This window comes from Leopardus geoffroyi, chromosome B3, assembly GCF_018350155.1.
Source record: "Leopardus geoffroyi isolate Oge1 chromosome B3, O.geoffroyi_Oge1_pat1.0, whole genome shotgun sequence".
NCBI classification, from domain to species: Eukaryota; Metazoa; Chordata; class Mammalia; order Carnivora; family Felidae; genus Leopardus; species Leopardus geoffroyi.
This window is the reverse complement of record NC_059337.1, coordinates 59,919,760-59,945,770: the sequence shown is the minus strand read 5'-3', so window position 1 is coordinate 59,945,770 and position 26,011 is coordinate 59,919,760. Positions and strand designations below refer to the sequence as shown.

At 44.4% G+C, this 26,011-nt stretch overlaps 1 protein-coding gene across 25 annotated transcripts in view; it reads right to left on the bottom strand.

Moving 5' to 3' along the window:
- Positions 1-24,930, bottom strand: part of PPIP5K1 (diphosphoinositol pentakisphosphate kinase 1) — a 43,530-nt gene extending 18,600 nt beyond the window's left edge. For 2 of the 25 annotated variants that reach the window (XM_045449952.1, XM_045449960.1), the window contains exons 1-29: positions 24,837-24,930; positions 21,095-21,190; positions 20,642-20,816; positions 19,985-20,180; positions 19,449-19,539; positions 19,137-19,222; positions 18,653-18,807; positions 18,440-18,541; positions 17,815-17,976; positions 17,581-17,702; positions 15,987-16,088; positions 15,655-15,741; positions 15,462-15,537; positions 15,223-15,332; positions 15,060-15,142; positions 14,197-14,328; positions 13,907-14,028; positions 13,432-13,614; positions 10,525-10,666; positions 10,112-10,335; positions 9,677-9,804; positions 9,353-9,467; positions 9,080-9,187; positions 8,324-8,440; positions 8,004-8,168; positions 6,033-6,182; positions 5,319-5,409; positions 2,380-2,505; positions 1,606-1,668 (exon numbers count right to left, since the gene is read on the bottom strand). In XM_045449952.1, coding sequence (XP_045305908.1) covers positions 1,606-1,668; positions 2,380-2,505; positions 5,319-5,409; positions 6,033-6,182; positions 8,004-8,168; positions 8,324-8,440; positions 9,080-9,187; positions 9,353-9,467; positions 9,677-9,804; positions 10,112-10,335; positions 10,525-10,666; positions 13,432-13,614; positions 13,907-14,028; positions 14,197-14,328; positions 15,060-15,142; positions 15,223-15,332; positions 15,462-15,537; positions 15,655-15,741; positions 15,987-16,088; positions 17,581-17,702; positions 17,815-17,976; positions 18,440-18,541; positions 18,653-18,807; positions 19,137-19,222; positions 19,449-19,539; positions 19,985-20,180; positions 20,642-20,788 — 3,385 coding nt within the window. In that variant the 5' untranslated portion in view covers positions 20,789-20,816; positions 21,095-21,190; positions 24,837-24,930. Of the gene's footprint in view, positions 1-1,605; positions 1,669-2,379; positions 2,506-5,318; positions 5,410-6,032; positions 6,183-8,003; positions 8,169-8,323; positions 8,441-9,079; positions 9,188-9,352; positions 9,468-9,676; positions 9,805-10,111; positions 10,336-10,524; positions 10,667-13,431; positions 13,615-13,906; positions 14,029-14,196; positions 14,329-15,059; positions 15,143-15,222; positions 15,333-15,461; positions 15,538-15,654; positions 15,742-15,986; positions 16,089-17,580; positions 17,703-17,814; positions 18,018-18,439; positions 18,542-18,652; positions 18,808-19,136; positions 19,223-19,448; positions 19,540-19,984; positions 20,181-20,641; positions 20,817-21,094; positions 21,191-23,572; positions 24,511-24,557; positions 24,749-24,836 lie in introns of those variants that run through there. The other 23 variants (XM_045449946.1, XM_045449954.1, XM_045449950.1 and 20 more) reach the window with 17 other exon arrangements.
- Positions 24,931-26,011: the final 1,081 nt, after the last annotated feature.

The following is a 26,011-nucleotide window of genomic DNA, read 5'->3' as shown; positions in this document are numbered from 1 at the left end:
CTGGTGAGGCTGCTAACAAAGGCTTCAGGGAACTAGAGATATATAGGTTTGAGGATCTGTTTTATGAATTTGGATCTTTTCTCATAAAGCCTAAGAACTAGGCTAAATCAGTGATTTAGCTCTGATTTCAGGGGCCCAATTTCCTGGTACTATATTCTATACTCTAAGTAATACATCTCATAAGTCCAAGTCCCAAGTTGTGGGGTTGGGTTGGTGCATGAAGTTCTACTCTGGAGATGATTGTGACACATGAAGGCCAGAAGAATTTGGAGCTAAATGTGAAGGCACAGCGATGCCACTCTAAAAGGGGAGCTCCTGTCACAGGCACAAATGGGAGCCAGGGTGGGGGTGGGGTTATAAACCGAGCAAGTATAGGCTAGTCAACCTAGGGAGATTTCAGCAGTGCCTAGTGGAGAAGTATGGCCTAACTGGGCTAAAATCTAGCAGCTGCCACTGGCTATGGAGGTTTTTCCAGCCAGGAAGCCAGGCTAATTTTGCCTCCTTTGCAGAGTCTTAGTTCTCGGACAGAAGAAAATCATATATAAAGAAACCGGATTTACCTTGAAAACAAGGTACAAGGCAGAGAGAAACGAGGAATATGAAGGATAAAACAGGGAGTAAGTCCTGGGTTTCCCTGCCATGCCCTACAAAGAGACCACAGCTCTTCAATTTTTGGTTTACACAGATCTCTAAACTCTCCCACCTTAGTATGACCAGACCAGTTCTTCAATATTCTTGAAGTATTATTCCTTCCTAAGTCCCCCAGAATTCCCAGGTGACATCTCAACCTTCACTTCAAGCTTATCTGAGATAGCAGTGTCTTAGGCTGGGGCTAAAGGGAAACTGTGTAGTAACTCGTGTTATATAACCCAAGGTACAATCCCTTTTCCTTTACCTACTACCTCCTACTCCTTTCTCTCTTTATCCCAAATCGGTCTGGGCTCCTGTTTTCTAGGCCAACGCCCTAGGTTAGTAGTAACATAAAGCAAATGTCAGGAGCACAAGAGCCACATAAAGTACACACAATGATAGGAGATAGGAATATGGTGATGGAAAACTGTAAACTCAAGACCTTTTGGGTATGCTTGGGAGCTGGGAACTGCAGCAACATTGCTCCAAAAGGGAAACAAATTAGTCATTCACTCCAACAAAGAGTTGGAGAAAAAAACAGGAAGACCAAAGTTATAAGCTGAGGAGTAGGGGGAAAAAAAAGAGATGGGGATAATACAGGAAATACTATTCTCTTCCTAAGAAGGAGAACCATTGTCATGTTTGTACAAAGCCCAGCAGTCATGTGATGGGAAAGGGAGAGGTTTAATTAATGTTTTGGTGATGATGCTGAAAAAAGTGACAGAACAGTGATGATGGTGACCATGGATGTAAATCCCTGAGTTGCCACACGGATAGAGCAGCCAGGCTGCAGCCAAGAGTAAAGTTTGTCACAACAAGGAGTATGTCCCAAGAGGGACACTGGTGAGTGGTTCAGAGACACCAGGTTGTCAACACAGTGGAAGACAGAGGCAGAGTCAGTGTCAGAACTCAGAGGTTAAGTGTCTGGAGGTGACATGATGAGGGGGAATGACATTGAGTCAGAAGCAAACGTACCGTTAGTCGGATGCTTTGCAAACGACACAGAAAATCGTTTTACGGCCGGGACAAACAAGAGCTCTGGGGAGAAAAGACATCATGGGGATTATACCCACCCCTGCCCCCACCCTCTGCTCTGGAATTTGCCCACAATATACTCTGTTCTTTACAGTTAGTATATGATCTGTTCCCACCCCACCCCCTAGATTCCTGACTACTACCTTTTGATCTTCTCCTTTGGTATAATCTCCTTGTAGGAATCTGTGTGTCATTTCTACCACAGTACGACCCCACAAACAACCCTAATTTCACCACAACATTCTCTTTCTGGTCATTTGGAAATAAAATCTGTGTAAAAACTTTCCTCCCTTCCCCCAATCTCTTTCCATATCATCTTTCCTGCCTTGACTGAGCAATTTCCCCATCCCTGATTTCCTAGATTTTAATTAAGATTCCACTGCATTCTTCCTGACCACGGATCATCCTCCTTGGTCCTTGCTCCTATAGGCCAGAATCCAGGAAAGAATATAAAGGTGGAATAAATTGATGTAGCAGGGCTGTATGTGGGAGATTATGAAGGGATAAGCATAAATAAGTAGTATTTGTATGGTGAGAGGGAATGCAAATGGAGGGGTGCATGGGGTCTTGGTTCCTTCTCCCCTCTATAATTGATGAAGAAAACTTGCTATAAGGCCAGAGTCAGTGCCACTTTAAGTATGAATAGCTCTTGAGCTGTGTCTGCGCTGGGGGACAAGTGAAAAAAAGAGTTGCCCCCCAAACCCACCCACATACCATCTCGGTGCTTGAGACTGGCAGGTGGTAGCTTTTTGCCATGGCTGCGGGCGTAGTCCTGAAGATTCGGAGCGCTGGAGGAGCCACCCAGCACTGTGGTGCTGAACAGCCCTGTGCACTGTGAGCCTGCAAGGCCGGGAGTGCATTAGTAGCCACACAAAGCTGCAATTACCACACAGAAGTACACATAACTTCACATGACAACATCAAGACACATACATATAGCTACTCAGAGCCACCACCATGTGGCCACTTCTCATAACCACAAACAGATTTCACTATTGCCCATAGTCGCACTGGGCAAGCAAGGTAGGGAATCTGCCAAAGATCTATATACTAGATACAAGAGGCCACTACAAATACAATGTTAGTCATATTAGGGGACTCAAAGCTACTGAAAGGCATAGACTGTTTTCCAGGTGCCTCTTAGGAATGCTAAAAGAATAGGTAGATCTCTCTAGATCTCCCTAGATTTAATTCAGTGCTCCTTACCCTGGATATAGAGTTTGAAGAATTGAGAAATATAATACTTTATAGACTTACAAGGAAAGAACTTTGATTGAAACTAGAGACTAGGTTTTGAGCACTCAGCCCAAATTTCAAGTTCATGTAAGTTTCAATCCCTCCTAAGTTTTTCATCCAACATTCCCTTCCTTCTATCTCTCTTCAGGCCTTTTTTACGTTTCCCAAGAAAAGAAGTACGAGACTCACTGAATTTTTAAAGCTGGAAGGGACTTAAAGATTATCCAGTACAATCTCTTCATGTTAGAGGTGAAGAAACTGAGAGTCAAAAGGGATCTCATTTACTCAAGGTCATATAGTTTGTTAGGAGCTAAGCTAGACTAGAGTCCAGGTCTCCTGATTCTGAAGATCAGTTGTGTTCAGTTAGAAAAGACATAATTATTTTTTTCATCAAGAAGAAACAGAGCATTGTTTCTGAAGTGAAGATGGACACAAATTAAAGGCATGTGAAGAGTCAGGTGACTGCATGCAGAACATGCCTACTGTGTGCTGAGGACCCTATTAAGAACGAGGACCTGATAAACACGAAACAATGAAAAAGCCATGTTTTTCTGCTCTCAAACATTTATTGTCTCATAAGCCCTATCTCAAAGCCAGATGCCTACACACATAAGTTCAAAGAAAGCAAAGGGAACTCTACTGCCAGAGGAGTAAATAAAACTTAAAAAATCTCTGAAGCAAACAATGTTCCAGATATTATTGACAGTAGGGTTGAGACTCCAAAGTCCCCTCTCCTACTGTAGCTCACAAGGACAGAGTGGGAGGAAAGAGACAAGATTGACACCTAAGTTTCAGGAGTTGCATCTCTCCTTCCAAATCCATCTTAGCCAAGGCCTTGGCTTTGGCTTGGGAACTTAATATAGCAGAGATGGATAGAATGGAAAGGAGGTCAGCTTCCTTTGAGCCCACAAAGAAGGTGTCATGGTTTCAGGGGTCCCAGCATTTCAAAGCTACCATAAAAATCAAGAAGCTTAGACGGCTAATAATCTCTGTCCTGGAATTCAAGATTGCTGCTCTATGCAGCACCTTCTCCTACTTTTCATGTGTAAACAGGCTCTAGAATGGGGCTCAAATAAAGCTTGTTAAATATGTCTACTTTTCTTCAAGAAGCTGAAACTAGCAGACTTTATCCCAGACCACCCAAGCTTTATTCTATATTTACATCCTCCCCTAATAATTTTCTGGTGCCGTCCTGCCAATCTTGCCCTGTCCAGTCCTTGGATCATCTCAGAGGGTAGTGTCTAGGTTACCACCACCCTTGTTCTTGACAGCACTCCTACTCAACTGGGCCTGACACACCTATCCTCATTTTCAGCCTACTTGAAACCTATTCGTTACTGAAACTTCTAGGAAGAGAAGTCTGTGTCACAGATCCATCAATTTGCCATTTATTTTCCAGGCCCCAAACCATCTACCTCATCTCAGGGATCTAGAAGGCAACCTACTTCCATAAAACTAGCCAGGAAAGTTACCAAAACCTTTCTCCCCCTTGCTGGTCCAAATGCTGATTATGTTTAGGCCAAGAAATTGCCAAGGACAAAATTAACAGAAAAATGAAAGGAGCTAAATGCAGTGAATAATAGGACAAGATAGAAAGAGCCCAAGAACCAAGTCCAGACGCCACACAATTGTCTCTAACTACCAGTTTACTTACTGGCTCACAAGACACTGTATTCAAAGATAGCCCCTCCCAAGGACCACTCCCCGCTCCCAAAGAATACAATACCCTCTGAGGCTTGGTCCTTCCTGCAGTCTGTGTTCTTAGGAAAGGTTGAATGATGTTCTCCACCCCTCTCCAGGAATCAAAAAAATCAAGAGACATTCCCTCAAAGTCCTGAGAGAAGCCTCTGCCACTACACCAGTCTCAGATTTGTCCCTCAATTTTCAGGAAGGAAGGAAAAAAAATTACAGGATTAGGAGAGGATGAAAGAGCCATGGAGGTAGGAGGGGCCTGAGCAGGGATACAATAAACATAGGTCTCAGAGGAAGACATGGCACAAGTTGTCCAAATGAGGAACATGACACTTATGAGGAGGTCACAAGTACATCTATTTATAGTTTTGTCTCTGGTAACTCTGAAGTATCAGAGTCTCCATGGCCCCTTAAGGTTGGGGCTAGACTGGGAGGACAGATAAGGAATGAGAGGGGAAGCCAGAAAAAAGTCCTTCAGCCAGAGAAGTGGGAGTTGGTATAAAAAAACAAAAGACAAACACCTTCCTGGAATGGAAACAATCATCTGGGTTCAAAGTTCACACCTAAACATGGCTTCTCCCAATTCATCCTCCCTAGCCCCACCAACAATTCCACAGACTGAAATGACCCCAACACCCATGACTAAGGTTTCCCACAATAAAACCCTGAGGAACAGACAGACACACCTCCCCAACAACAACAGGTGAGATGCTGGAAGACCATACCTAGGCCACTCTGCTTCATCTCCGTTGGTGGCCGTGCAGATGAAAACAGCCGGTAGCCACCAGGCCTCGAGGATGAAGTCTCAGAAAGCACCTGGAGAAAAAGGACTCTGTATTACCATTTTGGCACCTCAACCAAGAAGTCTAAAACCCTGGTCCTGAATTCCTGCCCCTATAAAGCCAAGCAATGTCAGAAAGTCTGGAAGAATCAAAAGATTTTTATGGGGGAAGAAGAATGAAAAGGGAATGAAGAATGTACTTCGCAGAGGGAACTGTACAGGGAATCCCATACCAGAAGGCACTTGTATTTCCAAGATGCCTGTCCCCATTGCCCTTCTATCCCAAATCTGAGAAATCATTATTCAACTATTTTCAGTTCTCAGCAGAGCAGTATTCCTTAATCTTATCTATCCCTCCATGGGACTCAGAAAGCCAATCACAATAGCTGAGTAACAATAAGAAGTAAAGTCTGGCTACCCTCTCTTCTTTCCATGGGACAACTGTGGTTATGGCAACCACACTCAGTCTCTTATCTGAACCAAGAGGCCCTCCCCTCCATGTCTGGAGACGTGAAACAGATTTCTAAAAAGGCTACGAGGGCCTAATCACACAAACCCCAACATACACACCCTCCAACCCCCAGATAATGTTCTGAGTCCCTAGGTCCCAAAAGGCAAAGATAGAGGCAGGAAAGGAAGATGAAGTAGGGAGGGACACCTGTGTGCAGGATGCCAGGTGAGTGGTGGACACAGCCCGGGGCTGTAGGCCGATGGCTGGGGAAGGCCGGGGGAGGTCTCCTGACCTCCTGCGGCGCCGTCCCCGCAAGGGGATCAGGTCCAGGTTCCCCGTGCACTGCATGTTCATGACCTGCAATCAGACCGGGTGGAAAGCCGGTCACGGCTCCTTTAACTCCCAGGCTCCCAAAAGCCCCAGTGAGGCAGAGCTAGTTATAGACCTGGAGAGGATCATTACCTAGGGCACAGCTGCTATGAAGGTCACAGATCTATATTCTAAAACTGTCCAAAAATATGAGATGACAAGAGCAGAAGAAGGGATGGGGGAAGGGTTGTAGTCAATAAGGATAAAACTACCAATGCCTATACCTATAGAATAAGGAGAGGAAATATTAATATTAAAAGGCTGTGTGACCAAGGAGTAAAGAGACGATTTTCTTGCAAAACTGAGGAACATATCTTGGGCTACCATCATCCTGGATAAGCCATGGTATAAGTAACACTAGGAACTAAAAGGAAGGAATGTGGTTACAACAGGAAGCTTCCCTATAGTCCTGAAAGAAAAAAGCCAACTCCTCAAGTCTAAGAGATGATACACAGAGGGCTCTGCTTTGCCCATGTCTCTTGACTGCTTAAACCAGAAAAGTGGGGGTTAAGCACAACAGTGCCAGAGAGACTGGCAGACGATGTGAATGGGGAAGACATTCAGATGTGGAAAAGCATTTTATTGATGGAAGATTATACATCATTCTGTCCATTTGATCTAGTCACATGAGTCTGCAGGGTACTAGTATATTATGGATACTAAGTTAACTTATACATCAAAGGGAAAATGATGCATACCACACTTAAAGAAGCTCTGAGTAGTCACAACATCAAATCTATCTTAAAATAATCAGGAAGAAAAAATAAGCCCAAAACAGAGTGCAGTTTATCTTTTCAACTTTCTCCAAAATCTGAACTGTAAACCTCTGGCTGAACCTATGTAAGCTAGTTGCAAATTCTTCTGAGCTAGTCCTAAAATGAAGGATCAATTCCTTTAAGACAGAGAGCTGGTGCAAAGCCAGGTGAACAGATTTGTCTGTCAAAGCAGGACCCAAATCAGACAGTCAGAGTCACTGAGACAGGGATAAATCATGGGGTCAAAAAGAGTGTCATTGGGCCCAAGAGGAAAAGACTGCAGGAAAAAACCAGGAACAAAAACTCCAGCACAGTTAGCTGGATACAAGGTAACATTTACAACAGTTCCTTCCTCTAGGCTAGAGAATTGGAACCAGGCCTAGAGGCAGACACAGGCCCAGGTCCGTAGATCTCCTCATCAGAACAGAGGGTAAGACAGAGAGACCTTCATACTTTATTTCCTTTCTGGAATGAATACCGATTACTCTAAAGGAATGAAATTAGAGCGCTATATAATTGCTCCTGTTTGAGCTATAGTTTTTAACCCAAGGGAACAAAGAGATGGAGACAGCCTGGCCTTTAATATCAATTGTTATTATTATAGCTACTGTTTACTGAGCATCTATATGGTGGATATTGCTTGTGTTTCATAGACAAAAAAAACTTGAGGCTTGGAGAAGTTACCTGTCCAAGGTCACACAGCTTCTAAATATCAGCCTGGGAGTTTAGCCCAGAGTTCATGCTATTTCTACTATATTTCCTTTTAAAGAACAGCCTTTTCGAATTCATCCAAAGGCCTCCTCCTCATTATCATCTCTTAAAATCCTATCTCTCGGCACCTCTCACTGATATGTCCTTAATCTCAGAGGTAGCAACCAACTTAAAGGAGCTTTATTGGGAGACCAGCTATGAAACGGAGATTAAAACATATCCATCAGGGGCTGAAGGACTCTGCTTAAGGTGCCAAGAATCCCCCCAAGGGGATTCAGAGGATTCATGGATATTGTCCTATGAGCAATTCCACCACTTCTTTCTCCCAAGCCCCTCCTATTACCTCCATGGAGCCGGCTTTTCGGTTACGAATGAGGGGTGATCTCCTTGGGAGGCCAGGGCCCTCAGGGGGCTGAGGTGAAGTCTGCAATGCCCGGTCTGGCTCATCCGATGCCTTCCCTGGGCACAGGTTCTCCATGCTGCCTTGGTCTGCTTTCATCTCTTCATTCTACCCAACAACAAGCACAGATTCAAGAGGAGTTAAATGGCCTCCAGCCTCCTAATCCTAGACCCCCAACCCTCTTACCTCCTTGTACTGTTTTCAAGTTTCCCACCACTTGGTTCCTAAATCCTCTAATCTAAAACCCCAGCACTCCAACCCACCTCAGAAGAAGCTGGACGGAATCCATAGCCAGTTGGGGCGTTGCCTTCTTCCTCAACACCTTTCACTCCAGGGCTGAAGTGTAGCTCCACATGGAACCGCTCCTCTGATAAGGGATCCTATGGGGCATCAACAGATGAAGGGGCAGTTGGAAAAGCTGAATATGGTGGTGGAAGACCAGGCAGGGACAACAGAGAAGAACTCAAGAGGATATATCCTCCCAGGGATGAGGTTCCAGTATCTTACTCCACTTTGGGGCTGATCTATCGTAAGCTTCCCCTTAACTATAGTCTAGTGTTAAAGGTTCCTCATTACCTCACTTCTACCATTTGTGATCCACCACCCCACACAACTTTCTAGCCTCCAGTTCTACAACTCTTTCCATCCATCTCTCACAGTAATTCAGTTTTGCTACAGTACATACAGCAGCACAGTTAAAGATACCTTTGTGAAGCCAGATGAAAAACGTATAATAATGTTTGAGTGAAAAAGACTCATTATAACATCATCCCAAACTCTATACCCTCCCTAATGCAGAGCTATGTTGTCTGATATCTCTCTGGCTCAACACCATCCCAAAACACTTTTTTGTTCCAGTAGGAATCTCCTGCATGCTCTGTGACATGCTGTCCTTGGGTGTCACACCTAGCTGAATTCTACAAATTATAAGGATATGAAAGTTTCTAAGATGAGAAGGAGGAGAAAGAAGGGGCACCCTCCTTACCCGCCCCCTCCCGCCGTTGGGTAATGCTCCTCACCCGTGTGTTGTCCTCATAAAGCATGATGACAATCTGGGTCATATAGTTGAGCTCTGAAATGGCACTAAGATAAGCCAAAGCTCGCTGCCATTGTGCATCCTGGGTCTCCTAACGAACAAAAGAAGATGAAAGTCAATGACCAAGGACCAGGAAGTCAGGGAAGGGGCAGGGAGACAAAGAGAATACAGAAGGCTTGTAATAAAAAGCAGGAAGAGGAGAGTAAAAGAATGTTTGGAATAAATGTTCATACGTTGAAGGAAGGAGGATCCTTACATCAAGAAGTCCCCCATAACGGAATACACTGAGTAGGGAATGGACATGGCTTTCACTGGTGAAATAGAGACGTGTTCGAACATGGCGACCTGGGGAGAGCACCCCTCGAGAGTACCTAAGATAAGAGCTAAGTCATTCACACTGTCAGATAATTTTCTTCCCACCCTTCCACAAACTCTTTCCTCCCAACTCAAAGACTGCTTTCCTTTCTATCCCAGGATTCCTTCTATTCTTGGTTCCCCAAGCTGTACCAGCCTGGATTCCCCCCAGGGCTCCCTGATATGCCCCTCCCTCCATCCAGCACCCCTCCCAGCCCTCCCTCACAGGGGATGCAGCTTGTTGACAGACTCATCCTCGTGGGTTCTCTGCAGGTCAAGTAGTATCTTCCGCAACAGTGGAAGACAGAAGCCCACAGCAATTTCCAGTTTCTCCTCCCGACTGATCCCGTATTCCTAGGGGCCACAGGCCAGGAATGAGTACGTCGATGAATCTTGTTTCCCTCTTGCCTCATACTCCCAGGCCCAAGATGATGCTTGTCTTCACCTCAGGTCTAGAGTTTCTTTCATATCTACCACATTCCCCCTCTCCAGGTGTCTCCTCAGTTAGCCTCTTGCACTTACTCAGAGCCAGAGTGAACCCTGACAAATATAGCAACTCAACTAATTCTTTCTCTAAGTTTTCTTTCCCTGGTTCCCACACCATCCCTCCTTTCTGCTTTTCTCCCCTTCCTTTCCCAGTGCCCCAGGCTATGAGACACACCTGGGGAATGACCACATCAGCCAGGGCCTTAGAGAGACGTAGTAACTCTGCTGTGCCTTGAAGTCCCAGACTTCCATTGTGCTGCACATCATACTTGACACAGTCATAGATGTCAGGGATCTTACTGATATCATAGCGCCCACTCTTCTGTCGAAAGTCACGCTCCAGCTTGCTCCAACGCTGTAGCATGAGCTCTAGAGTCTCACTGTGGTAGAGTTGCAGGTCTGGAAGGAAGACAGACAGTCAGAAAGAACCAAAGATTTTACCTTCAACAAAAGACCCTAAAAAATCTGCAGTAGAATCAGAGAGATGAGGATGCCTTGTTTCAGACACTTAGAAGAGGGCACAGGAGTGCCTGAGTAACCCATCCATACCTGAAACCTTGAAGGGAAGATAGTACTATTCATACCCACCTACAGACTTGGGGTCCTGCATCCTTTCCCGGATCTGATGAGTGAGGTTTTCAATCAGGGCAAATACCTGATCACAGACCTTTACAGGATTCTGGATAATAGCCATGGAGTTGAGGAGGGAAGTGCTTCCAGTGGGAGCGAGCTATGAACAACAGAGAGATGAAAAGCAAGATAGGCTCTGTGCTGATTGTGCAGAATCCTGTGAGCCTATTACAGAAACTGTCTGCCAGTAAGATCTGTTTGCAGGCTCACTCTAATGAGGATTCTTGGGCTACAGGGCAGACCACCAGTTCCAAGATGAGAGGATTGCTCAAACACACAGTCATCTAAGGAGGGTTGAGGGTAAAAGCCTTAGAATCCAGAGGAAATAAAATAAACCTAGGTTCTTTTATTGGTGGTTCTAAAATATACATGGAAAATACTGAGGAATAAAGATTAAACCAACCCCTCCCAATCCCTACACAAGGTTTTCATGAGTGGGTAACAGAGATAACAAAATCTTATTCCTCTAAACAAAATGTTAGCTTGAACCTACAGCAGAGGTCTTGCCTCAGAACTAGATTCCAGCTCAAGCTTTCAGGACAGTGACAGTCAATGAAGAATGGGGAAGTGAAAAGAGGATTATGGGTGGAATACACATATTCAACCTAGGTCCTCACAAGTCCCATTTTTGCTAGCAAAAAGGAGCAAGAGAGAAAGAAAAAGTGCTTTAGCTTTTGAATTTGACACTGATTGGAAAATAAGAGAGCAAGGTCCTGTCCTTATTAAGTCCTGCTCAGAGAAAAACACAAAAAATGCCATTCTCCAGACAATGTGCTCAGCTACTTAGCTCATTGAAGAACCCATCAGAAATGGTTACACCATATTGTGAATAGACTTAACTGAATATACTTAATACACTGAACTATACACTTTAAAATGATTCAAGTGGGGGGCACCTGGCTGGCTGAGTCGGTAGAGCAGTCAACTCTTGATCTTGAGGTTGTGAGTTTGAACCCCATGCTGAGTGTACAGATAACTCAAAAAAAAAATCTTAAAAAAAAGATTCAAGGGGTACTACAGCTTCTATAAAAATATACTTTCTTTAAAAAACAAATCCATCAGAAATGAGGAGCTATCAGTGGGAGGATAGTACAAAATCACTGTCTGGCATATGATTCCCAGTCAATCAAGGTCTGGATACACAGGAAAAAAAGATGACATTGGGTAATGGCATCCACTGTGATTACTACCGTGAGACAGTACACTATAGTGGTGAACAGTCCAGGCTCTCAGGTTAGACTCTTTGGTTTAATACTAATTAGGTGACCTTGGAAAGGTTGCTTAAGTTTTTCTGAGGTTAGGTTTTCTCATTTTTAAAATGGGGGAAAAGTAGTACAAGTCCAGAGTTCTTATGGTGGATTAAATATGGTCATTAACTTTTTGTCACCTTCTCCTTGCCTACAATCTACACTGTGTACTGGCCCTGTGACTGCTTAACCAAAATAAAATAAAATAAAACAAAACCAAAGAGCAAAGTTACATTTTACTAATTAAGTCTGGACATATACTTTAAAAGAGCTCGGGGGGGTGCCTGGGTAGCTCATTCGGTTGAGCATCCGATTCTTGATTTTGGTTCAGGTCATAATCTCAGGGTCATGGGATCGAGCCCCATGTTATTAGGCTCTGTGCTGAGCATGGAGCCTGCTTAAGATTCTCTCTTTTGCTCCTCTCCCCTGCTTGAATGCACTCTCTCTCTAAATTAAAAAACTGAAAATAAAAAATAAAAGAGCTTGGAAGGAGGCACCTAGATGGCTCAATCAGTAGAGTGTTTGGCTCTTGACCTCAGGGTTGTGAGTTTGAGCCCCATGTTGGGTGTAGAGGTTACTTAAAAATAAAATATTTTTTAAAAATATAAAAGAGCTTGGAAGCTTCTGCTTTTGGGATGTCCTAAGCTACCGTTTAAGAAGTCTGGCTACCATGCTAGAGAAACCACATGGAGAAAACATGTGGAGAGGAGAGGCTCTAAGACTATAGGTAGAGCATAAAGTGGGACAGAACCCAGTTATCTTAGCAACCCAGTCAAGCCTTCAGATGGTTTCAGCCCCAACACATGGACAACATCTGGGCAGTTTTAGGAGAGACCCCAAGGAAGACCAGGTGAACTTAGAACTATGAGTAAGATAAAATGGATATTGTTTTAAGTTACTGAGTTTTGGGGTAGTTTTTTCAGTAGCAATAAATAACTGAAACATTGTTTCATTCAAAATCTTTGGGACTGACTGTTTTAGAACTGAGAATTTTTCAGACTTTAGAGTTAATATAGCACATAGTCATATGTTATATAATACCTCTAGCAGGACTGAGAGCATAACTAAACACATTTATGTTTCTGCAGCACAATGTATGACTATTTACACTAAACAAAATAAATAGGAATTAGTAATAGTCTTTTTTTTTTAAGTTTATTTATTTATTTTGGGAGACAGTGCAAGCAGGGGAAGGACAGAGAGAGAGAGAGAGAGAGAGAGACAGACAGACAGATAGACAAACAGAATCCCAAGCAGATTTTGCACTGTCCATGTGGAGCTGGATGCGGGGCTTGAACCCATAGATTATGACCTGAGCTGAAATCAAGAGTCGGAGGCTAAACTGACTGAGCCACCTAGGAGCCCCAAGAATTAGAAATAGTCTTATCATGTCAGGTTTTGCTACCAAATGAATCTTGGTGCCTGATCTTTTTTATTTTTGAAATTATGAGTAAGAGATTATAGACCCATACTTAACTCAAAGGGTAAAGATTGAATGAGAAAATGTATGGAAACCAGTGTCTACCATGTAGTAAGTACCATTATTGATCACTATTACTTAGAATTCTAGGAATCTGGGATGGCGGTACATTGGGCACAAAAATAGGGAGAGCCTGACCTGATCATAATCCTCAGGACCAAAGGGTGCATCCTGTTGCAAAATATGGTGCAGTCGAGCCTTCACCCGGTGCTGGCAACTGCTCAAGGAATCGCCATCGCTGTCCAGTAGCCCATTCATGTTGGCACTCTTCACCATTTGTACCAAAATGGGTGTTAGCTCCCCTTCTAGAGCCAGAAGGCCCTGGAGGGGAAGCACAAAATCTATTAGTTTTCCTTCCAGTCTACTTCCCCTAAGCCTAAATGGTCTCGGAGATCAAATGAGAGCTGGTGTGGAGGCGAGGAGTACAGGTCAAGGTGCCTACGCCCACTTAATTATTCTCAGTTCATTCTCAGTGGTACAGAATGGGTCAGACACAAGCAGAAACTTCTCTGAGTCAGCACATAAACACCCTGACATTTCCCAACTAGTTCTCCAAACTCTTAGCTTCTCTATCTAATGGAAGCTGGGACTGTGAAAGAACTATAGTGTGCACCTTAGCAAAGGCAGCAGCAGTCATCTGGACACGGCCCTCATCAGAGGCATAGATCTTGAGATCATGGCGGAAAGTGCTATGGAGACGAAGCAGCCCACAACCAGGGAAGCCAGCATAGTCACCTGGGGGAGAAGGGGGAGGACCAAGAATGGACTGCTATACATACCCACATGGAAGAAAGAATGCTCCTTTCCCCCTTTAACTTTCCCATTGCCTCTGTCTCTTCATTCCCCCAGTTTATTCTCTAATCATCTCATCCAAGCCCTGTTATTTGCCTCCCAGACACTCACCCTGTCCTCCAGGGTACATGCAGCGAAAAGCTCTTCCCAGCTCCTCAGCCTGAACACGGCCATCAGGAGTCAGTTCTCCACCCCACTTCAGTACCAGCAACAGAGAAGGGGATAGGGCCTCCCGCTGTGGATCTGCAGGAATAAGAGGAAGTGAATAGGTCTAGATCTAAGAAAAATAGCTGGGAGGGGGGGCAGCTGGGTGGCTCAGTCAGTTAAATGTCCAACTTCGGCTCAGGTCATGATCTTAAGATCTATGAGTTCAAGTGGCTTTGGGCTCTCTGCTGTCAGCACAGAGCCCGCTTTGGATCCTCTGTCCCCTCTCTCTACCCGCCCCTCCTCCCCCCCAAAATAAATAAACATTAAAAAAAAAAAAAGAAAAGAAAAAAAAAGGAAAGTAGTGGGGACATCTAAATGTCAGGTCTTCTGAGGAGCCCAGAATGGTGATCTGGTGTAGAGGTCATCTAAAGGTTTTGCTTTTTATTATTTATTTCTATATTTTAATTTACAACCAAGTTAGTTAGCATATAGTACAATAATGTTTTCAGGTGTAGAATCCAGTGATTCATCTCCTACGTATAACACCCAGGGCTCATCCCAAGGGTTTTGTTTATTTTTTTAAGTTTATTTATTTTGAGAGAGAGAGAGAGGCAAGAGCGCAAGTGGGAGAGGTGCAGAGAGAGAGGGAGAGAGAGAATCCCAAGCAGGCTCCACATTGTCAGTGCAGAGCCTGATGTGGGGCTTGAACCCACGAACCGTGAAATCACGACTTGAGCTGAAATCAAGAGTCAGAGCACCCTCAGGTCATCTAAAGGTTTAAGAATAAGAGACTTGAGTGGTAATGGGAAGGGAGTATTATATCTTACCTTGCCCCTCATTAGTAGCTTTTACTCCATGAGGGTAGTAAGTCAACTGCACCTTCCGGTTGATGCCTGAGAAATGACCATACCTGCAGGATAAACTCAGTTTACTTTCTACCCCAGCACCTAGTTACTGTCATTGGCTCCCCTCTCCTATCCCCTTTCTCACATCTCCAGCACAGACTTCAGCTGCTCTAGTTTCCCAGTCTTCTCCTCGATCTCACCACCTGGTTCTTTCTCCAGTTCAGCCAGTAACAGCCTTGTGATGTCCAGCACCTCCTGGAGGAAATAATAGGGTATCCATGAAGGAGACCAAGTCCTGGGCAGTTACCCTTTCATCCTGGTCTCTCATTGAGGCCGCTAATCCCATACCCACCTCGCTCCTCCCAGCCCAATTCACCACCTTACCTGTAGCTGCTCAGGCCGCTTCAGTTTTAATTTCCCTGTCTTGTAGCCACCATGTTTTTCAAACAGACTGAAAAATCTGAAGAAATAAGGAAAAGCTTCAGTATGGGGTGAGACTGTCAAAGCCTTTGGGAACTTCCCCATCCCCATCTCTCTCACAAAAACCTATTTGTCTAAACCAGGACATTCATCCTACCTTGGATGTGTCACCTCCATCTTCATTTTCTGCTTGGGAGTACGATCTCCATGACGGATAATTGCAATGACACAACGGAGTTCCATCCTAAGATAGGGAATGTCGTTAGAGCCTTTCCTTCAACCCACCCCACACCACCTCCCATCATTTCATCCTACATGACATGTCAAAGAGCAGAGGAAAAACTGAGATTAAGAATATAGGCAGGGTTAAGGAAATTGCCTAGAAGATACCCAGCCTCCACTAGTCATATGGTATAGGGTCAGAAAGTAACCACTGGTCTGATTCAGGTGCCTTAAGTAGGTTACTCCAGATTTTATATTTTTGCTCACATAGTGCCAGATGTGGTAGGGACAATGGGAATGTCCTCAGCCTCTGTGGGGATGGACCATGGGATCTGGAACTGTGGAGCAAGCTCCCGCATGATGGTGTTCCTAGAAGGAAAAACATGAAGAAATGTATGAAAATGAATGAACCACAACTACACATATGAATAAAGCTCACAGAAATTAGCAAGTTGTAGAATATATTATATAAACTCTAAAAACATGCCCCGCAAAAAAGCCCCCATAGATGTATTAAAATATTAATAAATGCATGGGAATGACAAACACCAAATTAAGGATTGTGGTTACCTCTGGGTAGAAAGGGAAGAGATGTAATTAGCAAGGAGTATTCTTAATATTTTATTCAAGCCTGAGTGGCTCTGTCAGTTAAGTGTCTGACTTCTCCTCAGGTCATGATATCACAATTCATGAGTTCGAACCTCACATCAGGCTCTCTGCTGTCAGCACAGGGCCCACTTCAAAAAAATTTTTTTAATGTTTATTTATCTTTGAGAGGCAGAGAGAGACAGAGAACCAGCAGGGGAAGAACAGAGAGAGAAGGAGACACAGAATCCGAAGCAGGCTCCAGGCTCTGAGCTGTCAGCACAGAGCCTGACGTGGGGCTCGAACCCACGAACTGCGAGATCATGACCTGAGCTGAAGTCAGTTGCTTAACCGACTGAGCCACCCAGGTGTCCCAGGGCCCACTTCAGATCCTCTGTCCCCCTCTCTTCTTGCCCCTCCCCTGCTTGCACTCTATCAAAATAAATAAACCTCAAAGAAAGATTTTAGTGTAAGCAGGGGAGGGGCAGAGAGAGGGAGACACAGAATTCCAAGCAGGCTCCAGGCTCTGAGCTGTCAGCACAGAGCCTGATGCGGGGCGCAAACTCTAGGACTGAGATCATGACCTGAGCTGAAGTTGGACACTTAACCCACTGAGCTACCCAGGTACCCCAGAAAGATTTTATATATGAAGATTTATGGTGAATACATGAATACTCACTATGTTCATTATTCCTTATACATTTTTATTTTTTTAACTTTTCAAAAATTCATGTATTTATTTTGAGAGAGAGAAAGAACTCACGCATGTGCACGAATGAACAGAGGAGGAGCAGACAGAGCAGAGAGAGAAAGAGAGAGAGAGGGAGAGACAGAGAATCCCAAGCAAGCTCTGTGCTGTGAGTGTGGAGCCCAATGTGGTCCTTGATCTCATAAACCTTGAGATCATGACCTGAGCGAAAATCAAGAACTGGACATTTAACTGACAGAGCCACCCAGGTACCCCTCCTCATACATTTTTAAATATTACATGGTAAATTTACTTTAAAATCAAGTTTTAAAACAGTATTACAGTATGAACACATTTAGTACTATAAATAGTTTGTTTATACATGGTAGAAAAAGACATATATGTAAAACTGCTAACAGTTTTAACTGGGGAGTACAGTGTTAGGAAGGCAAGAGGGCTAAGAAGCCCTTTTTTTACTTTCCTTTTTTCATTTTTTAATCCTTTTTATAATATTTAAAATAAAGCAAAAAGCTTTCTAACTCTCTTCTCTAAGCCCATTCTCCCCAGTCCAGACCACTGTGTCCTTACCCCAGGATCTTGGCACAGTCATCATAGTATTTCATCGAATTCTTGACAAAACTGAAGCCATTGACATCACACACAAAGGAGTGACCATTGGCACGAAGAAGGTCAAAACCACAAACTGTTTGCTGCAGTGGAAAGAAGCAAGATGAAAACAAGAGAGCCACTCTTTCTTCCAGACCCCTGCTCCTGTCCCTTTCCCTCACTCCACAGCACCATCCCCCAAGGGCCTTTCACTACCTTAAAAGCTACACAGACTTTCCTGGCCACCAGCTTTTCCATGGCAGTCAGCATGACTGGATATCGAATCTCTTTCCCCTCACTGTCTCGTTCGACCTTCCCATCGAGAGCTGGAGATTTTCTGGCTTCAGCATGGGCATAATCTGGCCCCACTGTATATACCTGCAGGTACATAGCATCACTGAGTATGCCCACCGCTCATCCTGCATATGAGAAGACAACATGAGCACTAGGTCTGTAAACTAGTTTCGGAAACAAAACAAAACAAAACAAAACAAAAAAACCCTGAGTATTAAGAACAAGGAGACTGACATTTTCCTTACTGGGCCCCACCAAAGTATCCTTATGAAGGTTTCTCCTTGGGACCCCAGCACCATTTATTACCTAGTCCTCATTAAGAAATAACTTACGATATTATACCATTTTCCATGTTACCCTTGCCCTTGCTCTGATAGTAACAATGTAAATGTCTACTTCTCTCATTCATTATTTTCACCTGAATGTAAAAGCAAATCACATTCACTTTATTTTCTGTGACTTTCTCCATACACTTCCACTTGCTTCCCAAGCACCCCATCCCAACCCAGACATTTATCACTTCTTAAATCCCTGTATCCACCATAACCTTGACATCTGTGCCATCTGTTGGCATAAACTCCTCATAGATGTATGATCCTGTCTTTCGGACGCTGCTCTCAGGAGAGTAAACACTGCTTCGGCTGCCAATCTTCAGGAGGAAAAAGAAGAAAAAAATGTTGCCTTCACGTTGTCCCCAAATTCTCCAGCTCTTGTCCTTCCACCTATCTGACTTCCCCAAATGCTCAAATGTCTCCCATACCTTTCGGAAGAGGCGCTGACTTCCTCCTCCGGCTGAACTGGGGTAGTAGATGTAAACATTATGGTCCTCTGCACTCACTGGCTTCTCCACAAAGGGCTTGGGAAAGACAGCTCCATTTACCTCTACCTGGTCTTCACCTTCTATCAGGTTGCACTCTGAAGTAAAAGTATGTGGTCATTCCCAGGGTCGAGGATTGTAGAATACTTCCAACTCCCATTTCTCTGAGTTTTAATCTTCATAACCCTCAAATCTCTATGACCATATCTTAGTAATAGATATGGTAATATATGCTATATAAATATGATAATATCTACATAAGAGGTCTAAGTCTCTGTTTAAGGACCCATGGTTCTGACTCTACCCATTGCCCAATAACCAAAGCCTCACTTGGATAAGTAATACATGGAGATGTCCAGAAGATGGACAGCTGGGCTATGTTACAGAAAGCAAGGTGGGGCAAGACTGGACAAAGCGAGGTACTCACCCTCAGGCCGGGCAGGGTCACGATTGAGCACAGCATATCGAGGCAGATCAATACCTTCCTCCTGCAGGATCCGGTACACCTCCCTCCTGTCACCCCCAAATAAATTAGCTGGGGGAGGTGGGGAATGGTGAACAAGGGAAGAGGCTAGGGATTTCATTTGCTTAGGAATTGGGAGATACCAGGGTATAGAACTCGGGAAGGTATGATACAAAAATTAGGCATGTTTGTTTGACTCTGCCCCTCCCAGAGTGGGCTCTCTAAACAGGCATGATCTCAGGACTGCCCACCCCACCAATCAACAGAAGGCTATACCTATCCTGGATGTAATACTGCATAGCCAAGTCATTGATAAGAAAGGGGTTTCGCAGCTTGGAGTAAGCAACAGCTTTGTCCAGAGGAAATCCTGGGATAGAAAAAGGAAAATAGATCAAAAAAAAGAAAGTGAAAGAGACAGAGTGAGAAAACAGCAAGAGAAATAGAGGTATTAAAGCTAAAGTTGTCACTAAGCTCCTCTACCCATCCAACCCGTAACATCCTTCTGCCCAATTTCCCAAGTCTATAATATCCATCAGGAAAAAGTTAAAAAGATGTTATTTCTAGGGTCCTTCTAGAGACACACAACTCTGTCAGAGACCCTAACAGCTTTAGAACTGTCCTTAGGTTCAAATATGGGCTTTAAACTACCGCCAGCAACTCTTCCACAATACAGGGAAAGGAAACCCCTTTGCACTGTTCGCCAGTGTGTCAGGAAGAGCTGATGACCACTGTACTATTCGACAGTAAGAACCTCATTTCCCAGGCCAGCATTCCCAACACCATTCCTCCCACTTTCCTTCACAGACTCCAACCTTTGGAGTGGAAAGAGATGAGGCAGTGGCAAGATGGCCAGTTTTCCACAGGTTCGTTGAGGATCACGTCTTCTCCCAGGATGATAACAGTTAGGTAGTCAAATCTGCAAAGTCGCTCTAGGATTTGGGTCATTGGCTTGGACTTGGATTTCTTGGTCATGGCACAGATGCCAACAATGATCTGAGGTTCAGGAGGCTATAGAGAGGAAGTACTGTCAGGAACTTAGGAACTTCCCACCTAGATCATCCCTATTTAGGGAACACTGTCTCGTTTCCTTAGGGCATAGAGTTTCTTGCCAGGCTTTGGAACTATGGGGCAAATGCTGTCTCCCAACTTAGGTCTAGATTGGGGTGCCTGTAGGGATTCCTACTGCCTAAAGAATAGGAAGCTTTCCACAGTAGGAAATGTGTGCTCAGGTAGGAGAGCTAGAGAACCAATAACCAGGACACAACAGGAGGAAAGCATAAAGGCAAGGGATTCAAAGATAGGTAATCTAACCAATCTCTACTGCCTCTCCTCTTAATCAAGATAGGGCCTGTTTATGACAGGGAGTCTACGCATTTGGAAAGGGCAGAGAAGTATCTCCAGCCAATGGAATCTCAACTCTCTATGACAGGGGTCCCAACACCAAGTTACGTCATTTTCCTTAGTCTTACCACTTCATCCTCCTCATCCTCAAGGAGCTCGCTGTCACTCTCTTCTGTCCTCATGCCTATTCCACGGGTGCCCAGCCCCTCATCTCCAGCTCCAAGGAAGAAGTGGGCCGTGGCACTCTCGCCCTCACTGGCCGGCAACGACCACATCCCCGCCGGAGCACCCACTCATCCCGCTCTGCAATGGAGGGTATCCCATTAGCTCAGAATCCAAACCCGCATAGCAATGGGTGGGGACGGGGCATAGGGAATGACAAAATAAGAGGGAACCACAAGGAGACTAGGGGGAACAGGAAACAAAGCTATGGTAAAAAGGAACAACAGGAAAGGAGGCACGTGGGCTATGACTTGACATGACTAAAGATCCCTAAGAGAAAAGTAAGGTCTTCCTTTTCCTCCCTGCTCACTCCACCCCAACCATGAGACTGGTAAGAGGATCAGTAGGTTAACCCTTACAGTGCTGGCATGTCCCTGATTCTGCCAGCAGGAAACACCATTAACTCCAGCAGCAAGTGGAAAAGGCAGTTCCTCATGGAAGGCTGCTGTTGATTCCTACCAGAAGAGAAAGTTAGAGAGACATTTCCAACTTTGGATTCATTCCTAAACATTATACCTTCACCACCTCCCCACAGTAGTGTTGAACTCAGGGATTTAATTCAAGGGCAGAGGTAATGAGAGAGCACAGCTGCCTTTGACCTTAACCCTCATCTTCATTCCTACCAAGGATTAACTCAAAAAGAATTTATTGAGGGCACTCTATGTTCTAAGCATTATATCAAAACATTAAAATCCTCTATGTTCCCTGTTTCTCTTCCATGTGCTCCACTTTAAAAGACAGATGCCCAAGTCTAGAAAATCTGTCAAGGAAAGAGGTTTAGTGCTAACTGGGAGGTTGAGGATACAGGCATCCATACAACAGCCTCCAACCCATTCTCAAAATAAAGTTTCAGTTTTCTCTCTACCATCTCCTGGTACTACAGACCCAAGTCGGGTCTAGGCCAAGGTGTCAGTAGGAAAAAATTCTGCCTAGAGCCATAATTAGTGAAAATATCTTTTTTTTAAATGTTTATTTATGTTTGAGAATGAGAGAGACAGAGCATGAGTGGGGGAGGGGCAGGGAGAAAGGGAGACAATCGAAGCAGGTTCCAGGCTCTGAGCTGTCAGCACAGAGCCCAACTCGGGGCTCAAACTCACAAACTGCAAGATCATGACATGAGCCGAAGTCAGGTGCTCAACCAACCAAGCCACCCAGGCACCCTAATCAGTGAGAATATCTTAAGACTTACGCTTGGATTAGAATAATCCAGCAGTTCCATTTCTACATATACACATGTACAATAGTGGTTCTTAACCAATTGTGATTCTGCTGGCCAGGAGACATTTGGTAGGAAGCACTTTTGGTCGTCACAACTGGGAAGGTGCTATTGGTGTCTAATGAGTAGAGGCCAAGGATGCTGCTTAATAGTTTCGAATGCATAGGATGTTCCCCCACAATGAAGAATTATCCAGTACAAAATATCAGTAGTGCCGAGGATGAGAATCTCTGCTGTAAAGAAACTCTCCCACATAACGTGCAACTATGTTCATAAACTCACTGTTGGTAATGGGAAAAACTGAAAACTCAGAGGTCACAAGTAGAATGGATAAATACAGGGTAGAATATACAAATGATAGACTAACAGCAGTTTTAAAAAATGAATCAGGGGCAACTGCGTGAGTCGGTCAGTTAAGTGTCTGAGTCTTGGATGTGGCTCAGGTCATGATCTCACAATTCATGAGTTTAAGCCCTACGTCGGGCTCTGTGTTGACAGCATGGAGCCTGCTTGGGGTTCTCTCTCCTTCTCTCTGCCCCTCCCCATCTCATGCTCACTCTTTCAAAAAAAGAAAAGATGTCTGTAATAATATGGACAGCTTCCAAATGCAAACTGCAAAAATACACGCATTGCAGTACAATTCAGTTTGCATAAATAAAAAATATTACATATATTTATGACTGTATACATAATTAGTAGAGGTCTAAAAATATGGACTGAAAAGAAAAGCATCAAATTCATAATACTGGTTACCTCTGAGGACAGGGTAAAAAGGAACTGAGAAGGATTTGAGTGTAACTTTACAACCTTATCTGTAATGTTTATTTCAATTTTTTAAAAATCTGAAACAAATACACAAAAGGTTAACATTTGTTAATACCAAATTGTGAGGATACATATACTATTTGTTTCCAAAAATAAAATTGAGTCACCCAGCAGCAATTTTTCACATTCTCCAAAAGTTCTCAGAAATACTAATGACTCTAATGAACACCACATTCTAAGTAAATGGATCATCTTAACAGACTTATAAAATAGCCTTCAACAATTACATTTTGTATTTTATTTTAAACCCTTACCATTCCCAGTGGGATTTGCAGCTTTGATTAGAAAATTATTGCTAACCTTTGTATAGACCTTGACCTCCCCAGTCTTTACCATCTGCTTGTCTCCACAGGCCGGTCACAACATTCTCCTTAAGACTTAACATTTCCAGTTGTGTACTGCAGGTCTTATACATATGCTTTATCTTTGAACCCCTTTTTAGTGACCTGACCCAATTTTCACGACCTGTATAGTTTAAGCAGGCAGAATTTTGTTGCACCCTTTATCCTTTATCTGAAGCAGGGGCTTTCCCTCATGTCTAAGATTCCTAACCCTTCACCTTTTTTTCCACTAAGTCCTTCCTGATTTTCTACTGAATGTATAATAGTCATTTTTCCTGAAAATCTTTTACAACTCTATAACAGGGGATGGTAACAGAATGGGGAAGAAGAGTCTGTTCACAGATCCTTTAAGGGGCTAAAGAGATATATAAAGGCCTAAATTTATAGTTAACAAAGCAAAAATAGAAGCCTGACAAAAACAGCTATGAAATAAGACAGGATTTATTTAAATGTACCTTTGAGAGAAGCTGGGATTTAATATGGTATTCCAAGAGCCATTCCCCTGTTTTCCAGGCCCTTCTTCCCATCCGCCTTTCCTTCAATACTTTGTTGCAAAAGAAAACTTCACACTCTACACTAGGCTAAAGCAATCTCACTCCCAAGGCCGAATCAATGCAAATGACGGAAAAAAGGGAGGATGGGAGGAGGGGAGAAGATAAGTAGGTGAGAAGAGAGGGTGGGGCAGAAGAGAGGGTAAACTGTGTAACTTCTTGGTCCCTTAGAATTTAGGGCTGTTTGCAGTAGTCCTCTAATTTCCTTAAACACCATGCACTTAATGGAGGGCACCATTAGTGGTGAAGGGGACACATCAATACAGAGTCCAGGCAGGAATATTTTCAACACAGTAAAACTCCTCAGGCAACCAACACTAGCTTCTTCTCACCCTCCACAGTGGACCCCTAAATTCTTTCTGAATGCAGCGTTTAATCCTTCACACAGACCCTTATTCTGACACGGATGAATTGGGCTGAAGCCCTTGTTCTACCAACTCACTCATACTCCCTTCTTTCCCTAATTTGCAACAATGACTCTCCATGGACCCTCCCCCAACCACTCAAGACACTGCTGCCCCCTCCCCCATCACTGATGAACGAAGCCAATTAATAATTCAAGTAATCCTCTCACTCAGTGATTCTCCAACATTAAACTGCCCTCCAAACCCGCAAATGAGTCACCACACTTGGTAACAATTTATATGGAACACTCAATGATCTCCCACAAAGACTGCCTTAGATCAATTCCGTCCTCACATTAGCTCTCTCCAGGGTACCCTCCTCTCTGTAACAACGCCTGCCTGCAGCTGATCCTCTCCAGAGTCGACTCCATTCCACCCCTCCTCACACAGACCTCCCCACCCTGACCCTCTCTCGGGCTGACTCCGCTCCTCACGCAGGACTCCCTCTTCCGCAAATCCTCACACCCCTCTGTTCTCTTGCTGACCCCCTCCGGTGTGTCTCCGGTGTGTCTCCTCACACAGCTCCCGGTCACGAATACTGCCCTCCGATGCGACTCCACCAGCCTTCGCCCTCCCCCGCCTACTCCGCCTTACTCTCCCTACGCAGACATTGAGGCCTCATCGAGGGCCTCCTCCCGAAGCCGCCCCCAGCCAGTACTAACCATGGCCCTCAGCACCTAGCAAGCCCACTCTATTCAGCCCACCCCCTCAGATACCGCCCCCAGCCCCCAGCCACTCCCCCACCGCCCCCGGCCCTCGCTCACCCGCCTCCCTGCGCTCGCGCAGCCGAACCTGCCGGCAGCGACACCTGACAGCAGCCCAATCAAAGCGCGGCTTCCCTGCGGTGTCACCAATCAGCGGAAGGCGCGCACCGGCAACAAAGTCAGGCTGCGTTGGCCCGCACTTCTGCGTGGAGGAGGGTGGCCCCTAGTGGCTGTGGGGAGGGAATGCAACCTGATGCTCGCCTTCCTCTGATTTCTGTGTCGCCACAGCCCAGAGGCTTGGTCTAGACAGAGACTTTCCAGTGAGACGAAGAGCAGAGAAGAAGCAAGATGCAGAAAAGAGGCACAATTTGTGCCATTGCACGTCCTGAGACAAACCAGGTTTTCTGTTTGATTTTTATTTTTTATTTTTTTATTTTTAAAAATTTCTTAATGTTTATTTTTTGACAGATAGAGACAGAGCGCGAGCGGGGCGTGGGGGGGGGGGGTGGTGGGAAAGAGAGAGAGAGAGAGGGAGACACGGAATGTGAAGCAGGCTCCAGGCTCTGAGCTGTCGGCACAGAGCCCAACGCAAGGCTTGAACCCAGGAACAGGGGAGATCATGACCTGAGCCAAAGTCGGATGCTTAACACCCTGAGCCACTCATGCGCCCCTCTTGTTTGATTTTTAAAACATAAGAGGTATGATATACTTAGAGAGCCAATAAATGTTGGTTGAAACGTTAACAGATGTAGAGGAGTGATAGGTAGACTGGAGACAAAAAGAGACCGAGAGAAACAAATCAGAAAGTTAAGGGAAAGAACAAAGACTTATTTATGGAGAAGACAAGAAAATGGATGTACATGGAACACTGGGCAATATGATTTCCATATCCACACTGGTTTGTTCTTTACCCCTCCAGCCTTGGAACCAGACAAACCTAGATTTGCGTCCTGGTCTTACCTTTAATAGCTGTGCAGCTTTGGGCAAGTCACTGAACTTCCCTCAGCCTCCATTCCCTCAGCTGTAAGAGAGTGTTTTAAAAATCTAATCATATGGTACTGGTTATATGAAAGCATTTTGTATATGTTTCCATTTTTATTATTATCTTTTCATCCTTACTTAGGTTTCCCTAGTCAAGACAATCCCAATTGCCCTGTTTCTTCTCTGCAACCTTAAGGAGCTTACCATTTTTTCAGTCAGGTGCCTCATTATACTAACCCTGAATGAGATAGGGA